The 25,150-nt window shown below is 42.2% G+C and overlaps 1 protein-coding gene across 4 annotated transcripts; it reads left to right on the forward strand.

Moving 5' to 3' along the window:
• Positions 1-9,764: 9,764 nt before the first annotated feature.
• LOC309518021 (uncharacterized protein) lies at positions 9,765-24,559 on the forward strand. 4 transcript variants are annotated; one of them, XM_082197790.1, is made up of 9 exons: positions 9,765-9,965; positions 11,584-11,643; positions 16,148-16,186; positions 18,132-18,440; positions 20,383-20,682; positions 21,913-22,020; positions 22,553-22,644; positions 23,662-23,892; positions 24,427-24,559. In XM_082197790.1, exons 1-8 carry the CDS (start codon positions 9,896-9,898, stop codon positions 23,809-23,811), a joined length of 1,128 nt encoding a protein of 375 aa, XP_082053916.1. In that variant the 5' UTR covers positions 9,765-9,895; the 3' UTR covers positions 23,812-23,892; positions 24,427-24,559. The 4 variants fall into 4 exon arrangements, with proteins under 4 accessions (XP_082053916.1, XP_082053915.1, XP_082053917.1 ...); XM_082197789.1 differs by having other exon boundaries at positions 9,767-9,965; positions 22,550-22,644; XM_082197791.1 differs by having other exon boundaries at positions 9,826-10,079; positions 22,550-22,644.
• The last annotated feature ends 591 nt before the right edge of the window (positions 24,560-25,150 follow it).

Consider the following 25,150-nt stretch of genomic DNA (forward strand, 5'->3'; position numbering starts at 1 on the left):
AATTATAGAAAATCAATTTTTAAAAATTGGCAAAAAAGAACTTAAGGGAGGGGACAGTAATTTTAAAATACACAATTAAATGTTCTGTGACTTTCTAGGAAGAGCAAAGCACCACCAGGTGGCTTGGTCATTTTGTCTTCCTCTCTTTCTTTTGCACAAGTCTGTTGACTTCTGTTTCAGTGTGTTGTGTATTGAGTTAAAGGATTTTATATCTGTATTATTATTGTCTGTATTTGCATTAGGGTAAAGTAACTGCCTTTTGGTTTCAGAGGGTACAGCTACTATTGGTTCATTTAAGCTGCTGTATTTGGATCCTCTGTCTTATTGGTTTCCTCCAAAAGGCAGGACTGCGATTGCCTGATATTGTTCCCTCCAAAATGTATCCTTTCTAGCTAGTTTCCTGTCCCTATAAATGTAGCTTTCCCCTCCTCAGTCTTGAGTCTTGTTTGCTTTAATGAAGAAGTGTTACTAGAGAACTGTCTCCAGCATATTATGTCAAAAGAGCTGAAATCACAAACCCCATGTCACAACACAGTGTATCTGAAGAAGTGTGCATGCACAGGAAAGCTTATACCCAGAACAAACTTAGTTGGTCTCTAAGGTGCAAATGGACAGTTTTATTTATTTATTTCCTTTGCATGTACATTTTGTACGTGCATCTCTGCTACACCCAGTCATGGAAGGCTCAGCTCATTTAGTGTGGCCCATAGAATCCTAGAATTCCAGAACTTTCCACCCCAGTGGGGCAGACGGTTCACAGGGAATGAAGGACTTGCTCACAAATTTATTGACAGCTGCACAAAGTATTATAGCTAGGAAGTGGAAGGGGCAAGAAGAATATAAAATGGAAGAATGGTATAAAGAGGATTGGGGTATAGCTATGAATGATAAATTAACATGTGCTATTAAGCTAAGGCAGGGAATATGCAGGAGAAATGATTTTGAGGAGATATGGAAGGTGTTTGCGGAATTTGTACTGCTTTAACGGAAAGGGGTCAAACCATCGCAAGAAGTGTTGAAATTCTGGGAGGCTGGAATGGAATGATCTCGGTGGTGGGGCGCACATTTTTATTCTGATTTATTTATGATTATTACTTTGCCCCAAAAAAGAAAAGAATTCTAGAACTGAGTCCAGCCCCCGGAAATACAGGAATCTTAGCTAAAGCATCCATGACAGACGGCCATCCAACCTCTACTTAAAAACCACCAGTGAAAGGAGTCTGTTCTACTGTCAAACAGCTCTTAGCCTCAAAAAGTTATTCCTGATGTTGAGTCAGAATCTCTTTTCTTGTAACTTGAAGCACTTGCTTTGGGTCCTACCCTCCAGAGCAGGAGAAAACAAGCTTGCTCCATCTCCCAGCACTTTAGATATTTGAAGATCATCTCCCTTCTCAGTCTCCTCTTTTCCAGCCTAAACATACCCAACTCCCTCAAAATGATTTCTCCTAAGCCTTGGTTCCCAGACCCTGGATCATCTTGGTTGCCCTCCTTTGCCCACTTTCCAGCTTCTTGATATCCTTCTTAAATTGTGGTGCCCAGAACTGGACACAATACTTCAGGTGGAGTTTGACCCGGGCAGAAGAGGGTGATACTATGAGCTCCCTTGATATGGACACTGTACTTCTGTTGATGCAGCCTAGAATAGCATTAGCTTTTCTTCTTTTTCTGCCGTATGACCCTGTTGACTCATGTTAAGCCTGTGGTCTACTAAGACCCCTAGATCCTTTTCACATGTTCCCCCAGCAACCCAGATGTCCCCAGCTTATACTGATGCAGCTGGTTACTTCTGCCTAAGTCAGAACCTGACATTTGTCGCTATTGAAATTCTAGCAGAGCACACACCCACACCCACAACCAAACTCACAAATAAGGCTCCAAACAGCTCAGAGAAGCAATCAGCCTTAATCCAAAAGACACAAGCTCACTCTCTTCAGTCTCCTCCGCCAATCCCTCGCTAATGCCCTTGTTTAAAAGTCCTCCATCCTGCTTGGGTTTCTGATTAGCTGATGCTTCAGACACCAGAAGGATCTATTGGAGATGCTTTGCTTTCACCTTCTGGTTGGCTGAAGTATTGAGAGCGTATTTTAAATTTGTCGCTGCTGCCACCTGTTGCAGAGTTTATGTTGCAACACACTCACAATTTGGCATCTATGTTGGAACAGGCAATCTCTCAGATTGTATCCTTGGATTAACCTCAAGCAAGGCCAGAGGACATAAACTTCCAATGGCACATCTAGCTATTGCAATTCCTTTTCTTTAAATAATAATAATAATAATAATAATAATAATAATAATAATAATAATAATTTTATTATTTAGATCCCACCCATTTTACAGCATATCTAAAAATGTAATAAAAAAATCAAGTCTTTAAAACTTCCCTAAACAGGGCTGCCTTCAGATGCCCTCCAAAAGTCAGATAGGTGTTTATTTCCTTGACATCTGAAGGAAGGGCATTCCACAGGGAGGGTGCCACTACCAAGAAGGTCCTCTGTTCTCTACCTAGAACAAGGCTGGGGGAACCTGTAGCCTTCCAGTTGTTGTTGGACCAAAATGTATCTGTCTAAGCCACCATGGTCAATGGTCAGGGGATGATTGGGTGGGCTGTACTTAGATATGTCAGAAGATTAAAATGAGAATGGAAAAGGAAGTGGAAATTGCTACAGTATGAATGTTCATCTGTGGTCTGGAACATATGAGCGAATATGTTTGGTATTAATTCCTATCATTTTTTTATTAGTCCAATACATTTTATTTATTTATTTATTGAATTTATATACTGCCCTATACCCGGAGGTCTCAGGACGGTTCACAGCACAACGTGGGTCTCAAACTCATGACCCTGGCATTAAAGAGTCTCACACTCTCCCGGCTGCGCCATCCACAACCTCCAATTATTGACTGAAAAAAGTATTGTTTTGACATTTCCTTTACATTGAAATGGATGTAAGTGATGTAACTAGCGAAGAGCATGATGAAATATGTAGTATTTGGCAGAAGCCGAACTGTATCAGCATGGAAACAGCACAGGTTGTGATGAATACATGACAGAATGGAAATTGCTGCCTTCTGGCATTCCTGGCTGTAGTCTGGCAACATCTGGAGGGCCACACCCCCACCTCTGGTTTAGAAGAAAAGAAGGAATTGATATGTGGACACACACACCCACTCTGCTTGATAAACAGGGGATTCCTCTGGAGGTATGCAATGCAGAAATCTATCCAGCCTTTCTTTTAAGAAGGCTCTATGCCTCCACCTTGACTAGGGATGCTTGAGAGATTTAGTCTTTGTGAATTCCAGTATAAGCTGATTGGATCTGTATTCCCTGGACTAATATATGAGTTGGGCCTGGTGGAAGTTTTCGCGGGTGCTGGTTAATGTTTATTCAGTATTGCTATGTTCTTGCAAAGCGAACAGTTTTGGTAGGTTCTTTCTAAATGAAAAATGGTATAGACCTCTGTTCAATAATACTTTTTAAAAAATTACTTTTAGTAAAAGGCGAAAGATTTATACGATCTGAAGAGAAACCAGACTTCCGGAGGCGGCGCGAAACGAGTAATGGCGGTCCTCTTTGCGTTGCGAAGAGGGGCTCCGCAGGAAAGGGTCGTTCGCTGCGGCAAAGCGACGACCCACTAAGATAAACCACGAGCAGAGCGAGCTCGTGGCCGTGGGATCCGGCGGGCACCTAGAGCGACCCCCAAAACGAAGAAGGAACCCCGTAAGGGGCTCCGGAAGCGCGGAGGGGAAGCGGTGCTGTGGATTCATCGCTCTTTCTGCGGGAGTGAAGCCGCGCGGCTGTTACAGATGAGCGCCGACCTTTCTTCCTTAATATTGGATTACAAATCAACTACTCGTGAGTAAGAGTTATTTGAAATTGGATTACAAATTTATGAATTTGGCTGAAAGCGGGAGACGAGAAAAAGGAAGTCCGTCTCCCGGTGGTGCTTAGTGATCAAAGGCAAAGGAACTGACAAGCTGGAAGCAACACAAAAGGGTTTTAAAACGGGAAGTATCATACGTCTGGTGAAGTTAGAAATTGAAGGGAAAGGCAAGTTATCTTTATTCTCCTTGCTATTGTGTTTATTCTACTTGGGGACCCTCTCCTCTGCTGGACTTTTAAAACTTTAAAAACCCCAGTCCCGGGCTTGCAGTGGGGCAAAAGGCTGTTTTGCGGATACACATACAAAGTTGAAATGGATACTTAGAGGCATCACTGGTGGATACAACTAAATAACTGTATCTTGCACCTCCAGAGAAACTATTGTGGCAACATTGAGAGGGCTCTGCCAGAGGGAAAAGGTCTTCTCTAAAGACTATTGTTAATTTATTTAACTGCAGGAACTTTAATGGCGACTGAAACTTTGTTTCTTCTTTCCTGAACTGTAACAACACTCCCTCTAGTGGAGTTTGGGATTTACAATTTCCTGAGAACTAACTTTGTTTTGACTCTCTGTGGTTTGGTTATTTACTCTGAAGCCTGTCTTTCCCATGGAATTCTTGACAGCTTGACCTTGAATCCAAAGACAGGTGTGGAATGAGTGGCCGAGCAAAAACAAGAGCTGCGTTGAAAGCAGGGAAAGGCCAATTGGTACAAACAACCCTGATTTCCCAGGCTCGTAGATCTTCAGTCCCTGCTGTCCTACAGGGAGTTGTACCATCACCAACAACCTCATCTAAGGAAGCTGAACAGTCAACAACTGAGGATATGGCAGCTGGGGGTTCTAGCACTCTTTTAGAGGAAATGTTACAACAATTTGCAATTTTGAATAAAAAAGTGGATGATCAAACTGCAAAAATTGACTTAGCCACATCTTCAATTACCAAACTTTCTGAACAGGTGGCTAAGCATGCACAAGACATTGGGAATCTAAAGGACGCTACATCTGAAAATCGGAAATTGGCCGAGGCTGCGAATGAAAAAGCAGGTCAAGCAATTCAGAAAGTGGATGAATTGAAAGGAGAGGTAAGGCCGCTCCATAAACATATCAGCGACCAGCAGGCCTACCTGTCTTTGGTGGAACTGAGAAACAGGGAAAATAATTTAAGATTACGCTCTATCCCAGAGATTGAGAAAGAGGACTTGACTGGCTTCTTGACAGCAGAATTTTCTAAATTCTGGGGTATAAAGGAAGATACAGACTTTAAAATAACAACCGCATTCAGACTGGGAAGAGTTACCAGGAAAGACAGGCCTAGAGACTGTTTGATCATTTTAAGGACTAAGCAGGAGAGAGACAAGCTACTTGACTTACATTTTAACAAAGCACTTGAGATCCAGGACAGAAGAGCACAAATTTACAAGGATATCCCTAAACAACTATTGGATCTCAGATCTAACTACACCGACCTAGCTGGACTTTTGAGAGGCAACGGAATACCATACAGGTGGGAGTTTCCACAAGGCTTATCATTCAACTACAAAGGAAAGAAGATTAAAATCAAAACGAAAGAGGACAGCCAGAAGTTTCTACACGACCACGGAGAAGACTTGCAGAAAGGAGCAGCAGCTCTTTGGCCTCCACCAGAGTTTGGAAAAGAGCTAGCACCCTCGGATTTGGATAAAAAAGAAGACGCCCCATAAAGAGCAACAACAGATTGATACAGGATGTCTCTTCAGCTGTACAGTTGGAACATTAATGGCGCAAATTCCCCGGAAAAACGCAAAAGGATTTTTCATATCTTAAAGAAAGAAAATTTGGACATAATTTGCTTGCAAGAAACCCACGTGACCAGGCTCCACAGGAAGGTGTTAATAAACAAAAGATTAGGCCAAGAATTTATTTCATCAGATAGAGTTAAAAAGAGAGGCGTGGTGATCTACGCGAAGGAGAATTTATCACCAAAATTTCTGTTCAAAGATGAACAAGGAAGAATCCTGGCCATTGAAATACAGACTCAAGGAGAGAAAGTTTTGATATTAGGAATTTATGCACCAAATGAGGGGAAATCAGAATTTTACAAGAAGCTACATGAGACACTACTGGACTATCTGGACTATTCTAACATCATTATGATGGGAGACATGAATGGGGTTGTCTCTACCCTTATGGATAAGTCACAGAACCAGAATTTGACCAAAGATGGAAGACTACCAAAAACTTTCTTTGAACTAACTGACAATATGGATTTAATTGACCTATGGAGGACGAGAAACCCCCTAGGTAAAGAAGGAACTTTCTTTTCTGAGGCCCACCTGTCATGGACAAGAATCGACCAAATTTGGACAACTAGAGGGCTGGCACCTAAGACCACAAAAGTAGAAATCTGCCCAAAGACTTGCTCCGACCATAACGCTCTGAAAATGGAAATGAGATTTACTACTGCCGACTCCTTCAGATGGAAAATGAATGACAACTTGTTAAGAGATCAAGAGATTGTAAAGAAGGCCCAAAAAGCTTTAAAGGACTATTTTGAAATTAACTTGAATACCTCGGTGGAAAAAAGAATAATCTGGGACGCAAGCAAAGCTGTTATGAGAGGGTTTCTGATACAACAGAATACGATTAAGAAAAAATTCTGGAATGGGAAAAAGGATAAGATATTGGAGAAGATAAGAGAAGGAGAGAAAAAACTAAGATTGAATCCAAAATCAAAAGAGACTCTAAGAGAAATCAAATTCCACCAATCACAATATTCGAAACTGATTAACCAAGAAGTGGAATGGAAAATTAAACAAATGAAACAAAGATCTTTTGAATCTGCGAACAAATGTGGGAAACTGCTAGCTTGGCAGTTGAAAAAGAGACAAAAATTAAACTATGTTACCAATCTAGAAGTTGAAGGGAAAAATATTCAGAAACCGGGAGAAATTAGAAAGTGTTTCCAGAAATATTTTTAAAAACTCTATACACAAGGACCCGAGGAAGCAATTGAGATAGAACAATTCCTGAAAGACAATGGCCTACCAGAACTATCACAAGAGAAGAGGTCAATCTTGAATTGTAAAATAACACAACAGGAAATTGAGGATGCCATTCAGAACATGCAGTTAGGCAAATCTCCAGGCCCGGATGGACTTACCTCCAAATATTACAGGACGTTAAAAGATTTCTTGATACAACCATTAATGGAGGTTTGTAATCAGATTATGGGGGCAGGGAAGGCACCAGATACGTGGAAAGAAGCATTCATCACATTGATACCCAAAGTGGAAACTGAAAAGACCCAACTTAAGAACTATCGTCCCATCTCACTCCTAAATGTGGATTACAAAATATTTGCAGATATGTTGGCTAATAGATTTAAAAAAGTTCTAAACGAAGTAATTCACAAGGACCAAGCTGGCTTTCTCCCAGGTAGACATCTGTTTGATAATACTAGGAATATTATCGATATTCTGGAACTTTTACAAACAAATATTAACACCAGAGCAGTTTTAATTTTTATTGATGCGGAGAAGGCCTTTGATAATATTTCTTGGAAATTTATGAAGAAAAATTTGGAAGGGATGGGAGTGGGAAGGGGGTTTGAGAATGGAATAGAAGCAATCTATTCAGAACAAAAAGCTAAGTTGATAGTGAACAATGTGGTGACAGAAGAACTTCATATTGAAAAAGGAACACGCCAGGGGTGCCCCCTTTCCCCTTTATTGTTTATTTCGGTCCTGGAGGTTTTGCTGAATATGATAAGGAAGGATCGGCTGGTGCAGGGAATCCAGGTCGGAGCGAAACAATATAAACTGAAAGCATTTGCAGATGACTTGGTTTTAACATTACAGGAGCCAGAATCTAGTACAAAAAGAGTTTTGGAATTGATTCAGAAATTTGGTCGGGTGGCGGGCTTTAAGTTGAATAAACAAAAAACTAAGGTGTTAGGGAAAAACCTGACAGTTAATGAAGCAGAGGGGTTTCAGAGGGAAACAGAACTAAATATTGTTAAAAAAGTGAAATACCTGGGGGTCAATCTCTCTTCCAAGAATTTGAATTTATTTAAAGATAATTATGAGAAATGTTGGTCAGAAGTGAAAAAAGATCTAGAAATTTGGTCAAGATTGAAACTATCCTTGTTAGGCCGAATTGCAGCTATAAAAATGAACGTTTTGCCAAAAATGTTGTTTTTGTTCCAGGCCTTGCAGATTGTGGACAGAGTGGATTGCTTTGGAAAGTGGCAGAAGGACATCTCTAAATTTGTCTGGCAGGGCAAAAAGCCCCGAATAAAGTTTAAAATACTAACTGATGCAAAGGAGAGAGGGGGGTTTGCCCTGCCGGACTTAAGGTTATACTATGAAGCTGCGGCCTTCTGCTGGATGAAAGATTGGATTCTGTTAGAAAACACTGATGTCCTAGATCTGGAAGGCTTTAACAATTCGTTAGGTTGGCATGCGTACCTGTGGTATGACAAGGCAAAAACATTTGGAATGTTTAAAAACCATATTGTCAGAAAAGCAATATTTATGGTCTGGAAAAAATATAAGGACTTATTGGAAAGTAAAACTCCGAGGTGGATATCACCAATAGAGGCCAAGGCTCGGAAAAAACCCAATATGGAGGCCTACTGGCCGAAGTATTGGGAAATAATAGAAAACATTGGAGGTAATTGGAGGTTGCAGAGCTTTGAAAAATTAAAAGGTAAGGTGCAAGATTGGCTACATTATGCCCAAATTAATGAGGTTTTTAAGTTAGACAAAAAAACAGGATTCCAGGTGGAAAAATCGAAACTCGAGACAGAGTTGTTAGAACCAAAGACCAAGTTATTATCGAGAATGTATAACTTGCTGCTTAAATGGAACACTCAGGATGAGACAGTTAAATCAGCCATGATAAAATGGGCTCAGGACATTGGCTACAACATTATGTCTGAGGACTGGGAAAGGTTATGGACCACCGGTATGAAGTTTACGGCATGTAATGCCTTGAAAGAAAATATTATGAAAATGGTATACAGGTGGTACATGACCCCAGTCAAGCTTGCTAAGATTTACCATTTGTCCGATAACAAATGTTGGAAATGTAAGGAGGCTGAAGGGACATTTTTTCATCTTTGGTGGACCTGCCCAAGAGTGAAGGCTTTCTGGGAAATGATCTATAATGAGTTAAAAAAGGTGTTTAAATACACCTTTCCCAAGAAACCGGAGGCCTTTCTTCTGGGCATTGTCGGCCAGAAGGTGTTAAAAAAGGATAGAACCTTTTTTATGTATGCTACAACAGCAGCAAGAATCCTCATCGCCAAGCATTGGAAGACCCAAGATTTGCCCACACTGGAGGACTGGCAGACGCAATTGATGAACTACATGGAATTAGCCGAGATGACTGCAAGGATCCGAGATTTGGGAGAAGAGGCAATGGAGGAGGATTGGAAAAAATTCAAAGACTATTTGCAAAAGTATTATAAGTTATATGAATCTTAAGATGCCGTATGACTTGGAATGGTAGCCCCAGCAACGAAAGTTGATTATATATGAAATTGGATAATATTTATGAAAGAATCAAAGTTTAAACGGGTAAAAATGACAATATGTTACATTCTTAGAGTAAATGGAAAATAAGAGATTTAAACTTAAACTGCAATTGAAAATACAAAGAAACACACGAAATAAGGTTATAATTTGCTGATAACTTTATTGTCAAGAATGCACTATGTGGGAGATGCGGGGAAGTCCGATAGAAATTTGAAATAAGTTGTTGAAATGGTTGTGATTTTCTGTTTTTTTTCTTTCTTTCTATTCTTTATGTTTTTTCTTTCTTCTGTTCTATCTGTAATTTGGAAAAAATGTAATAAAAATTATTATAAAAAATAAAAAATAAAAAATTACTTTTAGCTTATCAGGCATGTCAATAGGATTTTTAAGTGGCTAAACTTTGAAGTGCAGGGAGAGGTTGAGAGGAAGCTGGTGCAGGAAGTGGTTTTGAGCTGATGTATTCATTGAACAGACTCCAGTTTCACATTCCAAGCTAAGATGGTGAGCCAGAGAAGGAGGACAGTAAGAGACAAGAACTTCAGCACCTTGGACAGAGCCAAGGGAGCAGGCAACTTGCCCCACACATCCCTAGCTTGAACTGAGCCCTTCTATCAAGGCTGGACCTACCAGATGTTGAAGGACCACAAAGGCCATCATTGCTGGACAATGACTCTCCTGGGTGGTAATTATGAGAATTCAATAACACCTTGGGGGGGGGGGAAGCTTTCCTACCTGTCTGAAGAATGGAGAACTTCAGACAAGTAGTTCTGTGGGCTCTGTTGCCTCCTTGTTAATTCCTACAGTTACAAGAGGTACACCTGAACCCACACATGTGTACACCATTGTGTAGATCCATTGTGCACTCTTGAGAAGAACAGAACCTTTGTTTAAAAAATGCATGTATACCCTTAACCCTTAGGTCTCTAAAAACTTGTCGCAGCAGGAAGTGGAACAAAGATTGGTTTATTACATGGAAATGAAAGAGGCAGATTATATGGGTACTGCTTTAGACACTGAGGTTATGACTATGTGGGCAGCAAATAATCATTCCATGCATATACACACCTTAGTCCTAAAGAATGAAAGACTCCCCAACTACCCAAAATCCTGGACAGTAAGCATAGCCATGTGGCAGCTCCCTCCCCCCAGAAGTGCATCTGGGGCCTTTAATATGCAGCTTCCGGTATATGCTAAAGACACACCTTCTTTGCCTTGCTTTTGACACTTGAGGTGTGTATTTTTAGGTCCTGCCTTAATTCTGTGGTTATTATTATTATAACTGCTCTTATTTGTTTCTACAGTGCCATCCATGTACATGGCACAGAGCAGAGAAGCAGAATATGACACATGAATACAACCTCCCTCCTCCCCAGTGCCGTGATTGGAGAGTCCCACCGATATCCCTCCATCCCATTAGAAGTTAGACCTGCCAGTCACAAAAGAGCTCTCCCCCCCCCTGCTTCTCACTGCCTTTTGCTCCTTTTGCAAGCTTGGTTTTGCTCCTAGCAGACACACACTTCAGATTAAAATAGGGAACAGGCTTCAATAAAATATATTTAATAAAATGATAAAATAGGGAACAGGAGCAAGGGCGTGCCTGCCAGCCCAGTGCTCGGTGCCAGACATCCCTCTGCAAGGTTGCATCACCCAACCAGCCTTTTCTGTTAGGTTGTGGGTGAACATATCAGACGACGCAGCGATTCTTCAAACAGCTCTTGTTTATTCACAGGCTAGGACAGAACTGGACTGAAGGGTTCAGTCAGCCTGCTTATATAGAGCTCCAGTACAACGTAACTGTAGCAACTTTCTAAGACTATCCAATCACTGAACGTCACTTTCGATCCCTTATTTGCATAACTATCTACAGTATCCCCCTGCTGGCCCAGGGTGAGAACTTCAGTACATAACATCTTCCTTCCTTTATTGAGTCCAGAGGGGCTGCTACTCATGGCATTTTGAATGAGAACAAGACCCCCGTGTGTGACAATGTCAGCCTCTGGGATTCCCATAGGGATGTCTGGTTGGCCACAACAAGAGCAGGACACTGGACGAGATGAACTCCCCGGCCTGATCCAACGGGACTCTTTTTAATTCGCGTGCCCCTGCTTTCTCTTTTGAGTTTGCTGCTGGCAACCGCTGCCTGCTTCCGCTTTCTCACTTCTAAGCCCCGTGTTGCTGCTTTATAGGTTCTTCAAGCTGTTTGCTTGCAATAGAGGTCAGGCGAAAGCACAGCCAGGACGGATGTGGTAAGCTGCCCTATATAGCGTGATATTAAAGCCTTTGGTGTTTCCAAGGCCTATGAGCTGAGCTGCACGCCTGGCTGGGGGTATGGCTGCAATGCTTAGGGTGGGAGAAGGTGGTGACGATGACATCATTCCTACTTTGCTCTTTTGAGTCATACAGAGAAGCGGTGAAGTCAGTGATGGGCAGTTCACCCTAGTTTGGGGGAGAAGAGGCAGGACAGTGGTTCAGCAGAGGACTCAAGCGAAGCTGACGGAGGATGGAGTTTGCTGCTTTAGTGACAGGTTTGGGACCTCACTTTTCTCTTTCCGCCTCAAAACTGAATTCCAACATCCGTATTGTCTCATGTCCTCCCTTTGTCACTGCGTTTCTTCCCTATACAGTGGTATCTCAGGTTACATACGCTTCAGGTTACATACACTTCAGGTTACAGACTCCGCTAACCCAGAAACAGTGCTTCAGGTTAAGAACTTTGCTTCAGGATGAGAACAGAAATTGTGCTCCGGCGGTGCGGCAGCAGCAGGAGGCCCCATTAGCTAAAGTGTTGCTTCAGGTTAATTACAGTTTCAGGTTAAGTACGGACCTCTGGAACGAATTAAGTACTTAACTTAACCCAAGGTACCACTGTATATTTTTTATTCTTCCTCTAGTCTCTCTCCAGAGCTTTTTCCCACAATCAGTTTGTGCAAAATCAGCTTGGCTTCTGTCCTTGCCAAAGTGGCTTGGACCGGCCTCCTCTGGAGTACAACAAAGAGGGGGTGTTGCTTTTAAAAGCATTATTTGCTGCAACTCTTCCCCAAATAGCCCTTGGGTAAGAGGCAAAAATGGGAAGGGTGAATCTTTCTGCAGCTCAGTAACCTTCCCTTCCTCGGTTTCTGTTTGCTTTTCAGCTTCTGAAGATGCAGACAGGGACCAACCCTTAAAATGTTGCCCATGTTCCTTTGTCCCTCCTCAACCCTCTAGCTGAGTTACTCGTGAGGAGATGAAGTGCCAAATTGTAACTGCACTTTCATAGAACACATAAACTCCCTTTTCATTTTTACCCTGTTAAATACTACAGCGGTACCTCGGGTTACATATGCTTCAGGTTACATACGCTTCTGGTTACACACTCCGCTAACCCAGAAATAGTGCTTCAGGTTAAGAACTTTGCTTCAGGATAAGAACAGAAATCGTGCTCTGGCAGTGCAGCAGCAGGAGGAGGCCCCATTAGCTAAAGTGGTGCTTCAGGTTAAGAACAGTTTCAGGTTAAGAACAGACCTCCGGAACGAATTAAATACTTAACCCGAGGTACCACTGTACTCTTAATATTTATGTATTTAACAGGATTTATATGCTGCTTAGCCACCGAAGCCTCTTAAGCAGTTTACATAAAACAGCATAAAATGTACATTAAAAATACTGATAATCTCAGCATTTAAATGTTGCAAAGCAAATACAGTGTTACAAGGATGTTTGGGTATAACTTTAAGGTTCTGTTTATCAAAATTTCAGAATACAAATATAGCCAGTAGTTTGAAAAGCAATAACTCTACCTAATCAAATGAAATTAGTTGTGAAAATACATGTCTGGGTGGGCTTGCCTAAACAAAAGGGTGTTTAGCAGGTGTTGAAAAGAAGCTAAACAGTCTTGCATAACATCAGTGGTCAGGTAAATTCCAGAGTTTAGCTGCTGCTGCACCAAAGGATTGATTCCTTGCCAGCGTGGAATGAACATTATGTGGCAGTTGTTAAGAGTGCTAGTTCTTAAAATCGGCTAGTTGTTATGCCTGAAAACAAAACTTTAACTACTGGATTCTTTTGCCCCATCTTTTTGTGCCTGCCAAACTGCCATGTCATGTTTATGATAATATTTTATTCTCTTGTTAATTGTGCTGTTTTAAATGTGCATTTTATATTTGACTTCACTTAGCAATGTTGTAGGGGTGTGTGTTTTTTTGAAATGTTTAAGATTTTTTTTGTTAACTTTGTGTTAAATATGTATCCCGTAGTTGACCTTCTTTGTAAAGTTTTATTTTGAAATCTTTAGGATAATATTTTAGTTTTCTGTTAATTATGTTGCTTTGACTGTATACTCTATATTTGATTTTCTTCAGATTGTTTTATTGATGTTTTATTGATGTTTTAATATTCTGTAAACCGCTTTGAGATTTTTCTTAAAAATATAAAGCGGTATAGAAATGAAATAATAATAATAATAATAATAATAATAATAATAATAATAAGGTTTCAGCAAAGCAGGTACAATGAACAACAAAGAACTCCCAGCCCTATTGGGGGTGAAGTCTGTTCAAGGAAAGTCTATTTCTAGTGATAATATGCCATAGAGTTTTCAATATTTTAGTTATCTCAAGCTATCTTGCCATAATGCTTGGTGTGCATCTGGTGGTTGATAGCTTTGTTCTTTTGTAGCTGTATACAAAATTTAAATGTTCCATTCCACATCAAAGTTGTTGGTCCCACTGTTGTTGATGTGCTCATTCTCCTTTGCAGTCAAACTTTCCACTAGTGTTAGAAACCAAAGCTGCTGCTACCAAATTTCACACATAGCAGCAGCACGAGTTTTCCAAAACATTGTAATAGCCAATCTCGCAGTTATAAATATAAATACAAGTAGGGCATTGTCGGCCAAATGGTGCCAAAGAAGGACAGAACTTTCTTTATGTATGCGACAACAGCAGCAAGAATACTCATCGCAAAGTACTGGAAGACAGAAGATTTGCCCACTCTGGAGGAATGGGAGACGCAACTGATAGACTACATGGAATTGGCAGAAATGACTGGCAGAATCCGAGACCTGGGAGAAGAGATAGTGGAAGAGGACTGGAAGAAATTTAAGGATTATTTGCAAAAGTATTGTAAACTGTATGAATGCTAGAATGATGCAGGATATAAAGATAACGTGGCATTAGTGACATATTTGAAAGGAGTATGCAAAATGGGTTTATAAGGACAAAAGTAAAATTTGAACAATATTATGTCAAACTCAAATAACTGATAATAAAGGGGAAAAATTGGAGACATAATAGTTGAAATGTATAATATAAAAAAAAGATTTGAAAGAAGGTGAAGTATTGCTGAATAAGATTTTGTAAATGGGAACACAGAAAAGGGAGATGTGAGGGAGTCAAGAAAGAGGGTTATGGAAATAATATTTAAGAAATTGAACCATTTTTTATGTCTTTTTTATGCCTTTTTTGGTTTTTTGTATGCTTCGTATGTTTTTCTTGTCTTTTTTGGTTTTTTTGATTGATTGTGATGGTGTTTTTCTTTCTTTTTGGTTGTGAAGGTGAAGTTTGTTGTATTGTTTAAAACCTTTAATAAATATTTTATTAAAAAAAATAGAAGTAGTTCCTCATAAACTTCATAATGACATTCACAATTAAAAATGGAAAGTAGTACAATCTGAGGTTGCATTGGGATATCTTGGGGTGTTATTGCACCAGCTTCTCCAAATATTTTTCCCCTCCAGAATGGTTTAATATTGAGGCAGTCCCACCACATATGTAATTATGTTCCTGTCTCCCCATATCCAGCAAAGAGGAGATTTTGACATGGGTGTGGAGAGACTTTTACAGTTTTCCAGCCCTGTATTTTGTTGATCTGTCTCTCTGCCACTAGAGGCTCTGTCTTCAAGTGGGTTTATAGCAGGTTATTTACTAAGCCAGGGATGCGGGTTGAGCTGTGGGTTAAACCACAGAGCCTAGGAACTTGCTGATCAGAAGGTCAGCGGTTCGAATCCCTGCGACAAGGTGAGCTCCCGTTGTTCAGTCCCTGCTCCTGCCAACCTAGCAGTTTGAAAGCACGTCAAAGTGCAAGTAGATAAATAGGTACCGCTCCGGCGGGAAGGTAAATAGCGTTTCCGTGCGCTGCTCTGGTTCACCAGAAGCAGCTTAGTCATGCTGGCCACATGACCCGGAAGCTGTACGCTGGCTCCCTCAGCCAATAAAGCAAGATGAGCGCCGCAACCCCAGAGTCGGCCACGACTGGTCCTAATGGTCAGGGGTCCCTTTACCTTTACCTATTTGCTAAGCCATGTTTTTCTTTGGGGGAGCATTCCTGTAAATCAAAGCACCCTTTTCCTAGGACAGGCTCATCCTCTGCCCCACAGCTAACTGGCGGCTTAGGGGCTTGTACTCTCCACCTTCTACACACACACAACAATCGGGCTCTTTTCTACCCTGGCAGGCACCAGGAGTAACACAGCAATAGATTGGGGCTGCAGGCTAAGGAACCCAGAAGGCAGTGCACAGCATTTGCTCCCCCTGCTCCCCTTCTCCTTGCTTCATTGCATCTTCTTCATTCTTCATTACTTTCCTTTGCTCATCCAGTCTTTCTCTCTGCCTCCATGTGTTTTGCTGTTCAGTCTCATTCATTTAAGGCCTTTCCATTAATTTTCATGTCTGTCAGCCTGTGGGTGAAACTGCTTTGACCATCTTTTACAGGCATCTGAGCTTTTATCTGGGATATATTCTCATCATCCTCAATCTCTTTCCTTTTCGATTTCAGTCTCATTCTTGGTTCTTTCCTGGATGGTGCCCACTGGAGGTAAGAAGAAAATCAATTCATCCTTGCAGCCGGAGTCACTAACTTTTGAAAGCCCCATGGGCACATTTGGGTTCTTGTGAGTGCGGTAGCTGCCACCATTTGTGGTTACTTCTTTCCCTATACCGTAAATGCCCTCACCTCAAGACAGAAGAAGAAGAAGAAGAAGAAGAAGAAGAAGAAGAAGAGGAGGAGGAGGAGGAGGAGTTTGGATTTGATATCCCGCCTTTCACTCCCTTTAAGGAGTCTCAAAGCGGCTAATATTCTCCTTTCCCTTCCTCCCCCACAACAAACATTCTGTGAGGTGAGTGAGGCTGAGAGACTTCAAAGAAGTGTGACTGGCCCAAGGTCACCCAGCAGCTGCATGTGGAGGAGCGGAGACGCGAACCCGGTTCCCCAGATTACGAGACTACCGCTCTTAACCACTACACCACACTGAGAAAACACACGCCCTCACTGACTTTCCCTAGGTGAAAATCAGATTCAGTAGAATTAACCTGTATGTTGAAACCTACTGTTTTGGGGGACAGATGGCGGGCAGGTGGGGGGGACTCCCTGGTCCTGAATGGGGTAACTGTGCCCCTGAAGGACCAGGTGTGCAGCCTGGGAGTCATTTTGGACTCACAGCTGTCCATGGAGGTGCAGGTCAATTCTGTGTCTAGGGCAGCTGTCTACCAGCTCCATCGGGGAAGCAGGCCAGAGTGGTGCATGCTCTGGTTATCTCCCGCTTGGACTACTGCAATGCACTCTACGTGGGGCTACCTTTGAAGGTGACCCGGAAACTACAACTAATCCAGAACGCTGCAGTCAGACTGGTCACTGGGAGTTGCTGCCGAGACCACATAACACCAGTCCTGAAAGACCTACATTGGCTCCCAGTACGTTTCCGAGCACAATTCAAAGTGTTGGTGCTGACCTTGAAAGCCCTAAATGGCCTCAGCCCAGTATACCTGAAAGAGCGTCTCCACCTCCATCGTTCAGCCCAGACACTGAGGTCCAGCTCCAAGGGCCTTTTGGCAGTTCCCTCCCTGCGAGATGTGAGGTTACAGGGAACCAGGCAGAGGGCCTTCTTGGTAGTGACGCCCACCTTGTGGAACACCCTCTCATCAGAAGTCAAGGAAATAAACAACTATCTGACTTAAAATACATCTGAAGGCAGCCCTGTTTAGGGAAGCTTTTAATGTTTGGTGTTTTATCGTGTTTTTAATATTCTGCTGGGAGCTGCTCAGAGTGGCTGGGGAAACCCAGCCAGATGGGCGGGGTATAAATAATAAATTATGATGATGATTATTACAAAGACCAAGGGTAGTGATCAGACTACACAAAAGAATTAAAGTCATGGCATGACTGCCCGTCAAAGAATGAGTCTTGCTTCCTTGCAGAGAGGGGAGGAGAGGAGAAGCAACTTTTGTCTCTGCACATGTTTTAGAGAGCAAAATGTGTCCAAAAGCAAACCATGACAGATAGATGTGTGGTTTGAGGATGGGGAAGATCTGCATTTATGGGATGGGGGAAGATATAAATGCTCTATGAAATATAAGCAAGGCACTGTTACATTGTAAGCACCTTAACTCGTCCTTTCTAAAATGCAGGTATTTCCAGGCTCCGTACAAATCTATTGCAGAGAGAGAATACAAACAATGGACAACAGGGGGAAATGAGGGTCAACAGATTAAACCAGGATGTGACTGAAGATCCCCATATTCCAAACCCACTTTCCCACCCAGGCTCCAAATATCCTATCACTGACAATGCCTTGTGCTGCATTCTGACCCAGAATACTTCTCTGCTTCTCTCTGATACCAGAAGTAAAAACCGCACACAGCTAGGTTTGGTCTCAGCTGCAAATATTTGGGGTTTACAGTTCAAGAAAGAGGTCACTGAAAAATTGGCTGGAGGAGGAGGTCCAAGGGAAAGATGTAAATTGGCCTCTCCTTTCCTTCCTCAGGTTATCTGACGGTTCCACCTCCACCAGCGCCCAGGCTGACCACTTCTCCTGCAAACACCACCTTTGTCAGAGGAGAGAAAGTCCAGTTTATATGCCAACGACCAGAAGGGCATAAGGGAGAGTGGTTCTATTTCTTTAAGGCCACCAGACATGGTCAGTGGTCTGAATATAGAATAATAAACCGCAGTATCTTGGATGTCTCCACAATGAATCTGGAGTCAAGGGAAAGGTTTGTGTGTTCTTACCAGAGGAAAAACAGGGAAGGAAGGGAGTCTGCAAAGAGCAACCAGGTTGTGCTCTCTGTTGCTGGTAAGAAGCTATCTTCTTGTGAATGAATTACTCTCTCCCCAGCGCCAAAGGCCAGCCCCATCTGGATGTGATGAAAGTGTGGAAAGGACACAAACCAGAATGTTGTAGCTTCCTAGTAGCTCAGGGAGTCACACCTGGAGAAAGCTGGGAGTTTGGCATCCCAGATGCCATGTTAAGTTCTCCTCTATGAAATGTGGGGTTTCTGTGGCATGTAAACAATTATAAATGTAAACTTTGTGTTGGTTTTTTCGTATTTGGTTTGAAGGAAAAAATACTAGCTAAAACAAAAGGAGAATTCCCTAGATGCCTAGACCCAGGTTTAGGGCAAACACTCTTTGGTGAGAGAGCCCCGACAGAGATTTAAAACCACAAAATATGTAGCAAAGGAAAGCATGGAAATATGGGCTCCCTTTCTAAGATGCTTCCAAAGTTACCCATTTTGGTTAGCATAAAAAGAGGCCACAGACTTGGCTAGTTAAAAATGGTTTACTTACAAACTCTTTGAAGGTCAGGTTCATGTGCTTTTCCATACAGCAGTAAGAAAACACAGGCCATAAGACTTAGATTTCAAAGCGGAGAAAGTTTCAAAATTATTTGTATTTGTATTTGTTGTTTAGTCGTTTAGTCGTTTAGTCGTGTCCGACTCTTCGTGACCCTATGGACCAGAGCGCGCCAGGCACTCCTGTCTTCCACTGCCTCCCGCAGTTTGGTCAAACTCATGCTGGTAGCTTCAAGAACACTGTCCAACCATCTTGTCCTCTGACGTCCCCTTCTCCTTGTGCCCTCCATCCCAACATCAGGGTCTTTTCCAGGGAGTCTTCTCTTCTCATGAGGTGGCCAAAGTATTGGAGCCTCAGCTTCAGGATCTGTCCTTCCAGGGAGCACTCTGGGCTGATTTCCTTAAGAATGGATAGGTTTTATCTTCTTGCAGTCCATGGGACTCTCAAGAGTCTCCTCCAGCACCAGAATTCAAATGTGAGGACATTGGTTTCTGGATGGGAGTTGATCATTGTGAGGATTTGCCAAACATGCCTTCCTCTTAGCTCATTTCTCCCTTTTGTCCTGAGTTTGAGTGTCTTCAAAGCCCATGACACCTTTGGTAAAGGCTGTTCTCCAATTGGAGCGCTCGCAGGCCAGTGTTTCCCAATTGTTGGTGTTTATACTACATTTTTAAAGATTTTCCTTGAGAGAGTCTTTAAACCTCTTTTGTTGACCACCAGCATTATGCTTCCCCTTTTAAAATTCAGAATAGAGTAGTTTCTTTGGAAGATCATAATCAGGCATTTGAAGAACATGACCAGTCCAACAAAGTTGATGTTGAAGAATCATTGCTTCAACACAGGTGATCTTTGCTTCTTCCAGTACACATTAGTTTGCCTGTCTTCCCAAGTGATGTGTAATTTTTTTCGGAGATACCATTGATGGAAACTTTCGAGGAGTTGGAGATGGTGTTAATAAGTCATCCATGTTTCACAAGCATACAGCAAGGTTGGTAGTTACAGTAGCTTTGTAAACAAGCATTTTGGTTTCCCAGCGAATGCCCTCAAACACTCTGCACTTCAGTCAGGAGAAAGCTGTGCTTGCAGAGCTGAGGCAAAGCTGGATTTCAGCATCAGTGTCGGCCCTTGTGGAACTATAACTGCCCAGGTGAGAAAAGTGATTGACATTTTCCAACGTTACACTATTAAGTTGGATTTGCAGAGGGGTTGTTTTGTGCTTGTTGGTGCAGCACTTTGGTTTTTTGGATGGTGAGCGATAGGCCAAGCTTTTCGTAAGCTTCTGTGAAGATATCTAGGATGGTTTGGAGGTCATCCTCTGAGTGTGCACACACTACGTTGTCATCAGCATATTGAAGCTCCATGACGGAGGTTATGGAAGCAGCATTTCATCCATTTATTCCCCCAGCTGACTGGTTTGTTTCTTCTCTTCCTTCCAATCCCAGATTTCCCACTCCCTGCCACCCTTTCCCTGAACCCCCTGAATCTTGTTTACACCCATGGAGAACAGATTACCCTGCTCTGCTCAGTTCCTGATGGGCGGGAAGCGGCAGGATACACATTTTACAAGGAGCTACAAGGTCAGGCATCTGAGGCGCTTCCCCGTAATGAGTTTATGATTCCCCATAAAGCTTTGCGTGTTGGTGAAGATACGGCCGGGAACTACAACTGTGCATATTCCATCAGATTAGAAAATAAGGAAATCCAGTCTCCACGTAGCAACATCATCTCTGTAGTAATGGAAGGTGAGCAAGTTCTGTATTTTCCCCATTATTTTTAAAATCTTTTTTTTTTAAATCACTGCAATACAATGGTACCTTAGGTTACATACGCTTCAGGTTACATACGCTTCAGGTTACAGACGTCGCTAACCCAGAAATAGTACCTCGGGTTAAGAACTTTGCTTCAGGATGAGAACAGAAATCGCGCAGCGGCAGTAGGAGGCCCCATTAGCTAAAGTGGTGCTTCAGGTTAAGAACAGTTTCAAGTTAAGAATGGACCTCCGGAATGAATTAAGTACTTAACCTGAGGTACCACTGTATAACAATTTAGCAACAACTCCATCTGGATTTTCCATAAATATATGAATGAGTGAGCAAAAGATGGTCACTGCAGGGGGGATGTGAGAATCACCACCAATATTGTAGGGTCTCAAGCTCCAGTTTGGGGGGTGGGACAAGGGGAAGATTGTTCTCTGGCTGATTCTAGATTCATTAAAAAAGATATTCAGGAAACATAATTGACCACAGGACTGGCAATCAACAAATCAGGATACTAATCTCAGACCCATGACTCTCATACAGCTGTTTGACCCAGTTATATGACTTCCTGTTAAAAACCAAGTAGACCACAGTCTATTACAGTGGTACCTCGGGTTAAGAACTTAATTCGTTCCGGAGGTCCGTTCATAACCTGAAACTGTTCTTAACCTGAAGCACCACTTTAGCTAATGGGGCCTCCCGCTGCCGCTGGGCCGCCGCCGCATGATTTCTGTTCTCATCCTGAAGCAAAGTTCTTAACCCGAGGTAATATTTCTGGGTTAGCGGCGTCTGTAACCTGAAGCGTATATAACCTGAGGTACCACTGTATTCATTTTAAGCTTCTGTACTCCTTTGCGGATGAGTCTACCAGAATCCCTTCCTTTTTCTGATGCCATCAGTGAATCCTTTACCTAGAGTGGTAAACAGAGAAGATTTCCTGCACTTTACTCGCTCAGTCAACAGGAACTGTGAAAAGTTCACAGGGGGACAGAGTGGAAAGTCTGACCCCAGTTACTGTCCAAGAGACCCTTTTCCTTTGGTCAAGCATTGAGAAGCTGAGGGTGTGCTTATATTATTTTCCCATGTGGGATATTTTAAAGGAATTTTCAGAATTTAAGGATTTTCTGGAAGTGATATTTCCTACCTGACTTGGGCCTTCAAGAACAAGACTGATTTTTTTTTAACCCCTTATCCTTTCTGATTTCCCTTTCTCAGATTCCTCTCCATCACCAGGTCCATCGCTGCTCTATGCATGTTTGGCTGTCCCATTTGTGATCCTGATGATTTCCCTCGCTTTTTACTGCAGATGGAAAAAGACTGGTGGTAAGCGGTGGGGGTTGGAGGTTATCTCTTTGCATTTCATAGCCTGAAATTGGGGGCTTTTCCACACTTCCCCACTCTCTGTCCTGCTCTTTCTGGACACTGGTCTGTGCTTAAAAGATCTATATCTAAGCCCTTTTTCCCCCTTTGCCCCAGAGCTTTCCCTGCAGAAATCTGCTCTTTAAATCTCAATCAGAGCAAATGGCTATCTGCAGAAAATCCAAACGGATGTTTGTTCCAATTGAGTGCTAAAGAGCAAGTTTTCACAGGGAAAGCTCTGGAACAAAAACACATAAACCTGGACACAGAGGTTTTAAGCGTGGACCTGTTCCTGGACAGTAAATGTGGATAATTTTGTTTTGATGGGGGGAGAGAGGGAGAGAGAGAGAGAGAGAGAGAGAGAGAGAGAGAGAGAGAGATTTGCAGAGGCTGTCTGGTCCTCTGTTCTGAATGGATGTGAGTTTGCAAGGCAACAGCCAGCAGGGGTGACAATATTATACATTTTTACTCTTTTGCTCTGTTTCCTTGGAAGCAGTGAAATGTTGGGGGAAATCTGAGCTAGAAGAACAGGAGGAGGAGGGACCAGGTGATCTTGGAACACTGGAGCCCCAGACAACACCCAGTCAGGTAAGGGGTGAGATTAATAACCATTCCATCCTTAGAAAACGGCACAACCACCTTTGTGGAACATGCTGCCGCCACAGGATATGATAGTGGCAATTATTATGGACAGAATATTAGCCGATTTCATGGACAGAGATGTCCATGAATAGTTATTAACATTGGGAACCAGCTGGCAGTTCTGTGTCCAAATGCAAGATATAAGTTTGTCCTCTTCATAGCTGCTTGTGAGCGTCCCAGGGGGCATTTGACTGCCTGGTGTTAAATGGTGCATGTTCGTAAGGTAGGCATAGGCAAACCTGGCCCTCCAGATGTTATGGGACTACAATTCCCATCACCCCTGACCACTGGTCCTGTTAGCTAGGGATGATGGGAGTTGTAGTCCCAAAACATCTGGAGGGCTGAGTTTGCCTATTCCTGTTGTAAGGGGATATTTGCCAGTGCACACTCACTGTTCATCCAAGGTTATGAGTAATTGGATATGAATACAGACTGTGACCTGGTGTTAAGCAAAATACACAAAACTGAGCTAGATCAGCCCTTGAGCTGACTTAGCAGGGCAGTTCTTAACTATCAAAAGGTGCTGGGCATTGTTTAGCCCGCCATATCAAATAAATCCAATTTCCTGGGTTCCTTGAAGACATTTCCTGAGAGCTGAATGTTTGTTATCGGAGTGAATTCCCTGATCTGGACCTTACGCAAAGTAGAAACAAATAAGCTTTACCACAATAATGTTTTACTGCAGAACTGTCTAAAACTAGTTACAAAATAAAATGTCAACAAATACAAAGTAACGCATTGCTCTAAACAAACTAGCAATGTGTTCCTGTCTTCTTTAAGTCCTTAACATAGGCCAAGAACTATGTAAACATTACCTTTTATTCACATTTATATCTTTAAGACGGAATCCCTTTGCATTTCTAAACAAGCTCAAAAAAGTGGGAGAAAAGCTTCATTTTCAACGGGCCCTTTTTGGTTTAATTGGTGAGCAACGGCACATTTGAGTTTCTTCTGTTTTCACAGGGCTCAGGTGCCACCTATGCTCTCCTCCCATTTTGTTCTGCTGCAACTTCCTCAGGACCAGTGATGGAGAATGAGCTCCAGCCGGTTGAAGAGGAGGGGCTGTTGTACAGTGAGATTGTCTTTCCACCTAACAACAGAAGAAGAAATTGAAGACAATTGTGGAGATTTCTGGTCAAGTTGGGTCCTACATTGCTAGCCAATTGGTGGATTGCACTGAGGGATGTCTGACAGGCATCTTGTTGTTGTTTTTTTTAATTAATATTTTATTAAGTTTTATCAATAAAGTAATTCAGAAAAAAGTACAAAAACAGAAAAATACAAAATCACAAAATACAAAAATACAGACATTAAACACAAAAGGGAAAAGAAAAGAGGGGAAAAAAGAAAACACATAAAAACAAAACTCCCTCTTTTTTAAAATTCTCATCTTTAGTTAACTTTTTCTCCTGACTTCCTCACGCCTCCCTTTTTTGCATCCCTTTTTTAAAATTTGGTTCAGCAAATTCACATCCAATTTTGCTTATCTATTATCAATCCCATCTTACATTTTACCTTGTTGCTAGAACCCCTTCAGTTCATTTCAACGTCATCAGCATTCAAAAATTTTACAATGTTTCTGTAAATAAATTTTAAATTTCCTCCAATCTTCTTCCACGAGCTCTTCTCCCTGGTCTCGGATTCTGCCAGTCATTTCCGCCATTTCCATGTAGTCTATTAATTGCATTTGCCATTCTTCCAGGGTGGGTAGATCTTGTGGTCTGACAGGCATCTTGATTGTCATATCAAATGCCAATGTTTTGTGTAAACTGTGTCTGGAACTATGCAAAACTTGCTAAATTCTCAGGAATATCACACCTTGGCCTGCCTGAGCCACAGTAACCCCACCTTAGGTGTGATATAGTAATTTCTGACTGTTTGTAGAGCAGATGTCCTCCTTCACACCAAAAATTTTGTTGTTGTTTAGTCATGTCCGACTCTTTGTGACCCCATGAACCAGAGCACCCCAGGCACTCCTGTCTTCCACTGCCTCCCGCAGTTTGGTAAAACTCTTAAAAGAGATATTTCTTCCTGGTTCGGGGTCTCTCTTGCCTTGCCAGGAGGGGAAGGAACTCTGTTGCAACCAAAAAATAAAGATCTACCTCGCTTTCACTGCCTCTTGCCTCCATCCATTCATCTCTGACTGATCAGGGACTTAGGGGACTCAGTCCCTTGGGGGAGTTGGGCAGCAAAATCCAACCACCCCTATTTTTTCTATGTCTCTGTTAACAAGGCCTAGTACAAGACACACACACCCCACACACAATGTCTCGGCATGATGCAAGGTGAAAAGTTGGTTTTCAATTTTTCAAGTCAGCTGCATGCAGTTTCTTCCTTACTTCCAGGCCCACACTGCTGTCAGTTCTGAAGAAGCTTTTGTGGGTGAGGGAGGTGAAGCCACAAGAGGCTTGGCTGTGGTTAGCTGCTGTTGACAATATTAAACAACATCTAG

This window comes from Podarcis vaucheri (assembly GCF_965113315.1).
Source record: "Podarcis vaucheri genome assembly, chromosome: 13".
Taxonomy (NCBI): domain Eukaryota; kingdom Metazoa; phylum Chordata; class Lepidosauria; order Squamata; family Lacertidae; genus Podarcis; species Podarcis vaucheri.

What these genes read in the sequence shown, in the direction of transcription:
- LOC309518021 (XM_082197789.1), top strand. Translation starts at nt 9,896, where the DNA reads ATGGTGAGCCAGAGAAGGAGGACAGTAAGAGACAAGAACTTCAGCACC. An exon ending in GGACAGAGCCAAGGGAGCAG is followed by an intron (nt 9,966 to 11,583) that starts GCAACTTGCCCC and finishes GCTGCTTTATAG; the next exon opens with GTTCTTCAAGCTGTTTGCTT. An exon ending in CCCAGACAACACCCAGTCAG is followed by an intron (nt 22,645 to 23,661) that starts GTAAGGGGTGAG and finishes CTGTTTTCACAG; the next exon opens with GGCTCAGGTGCCACCTATGC.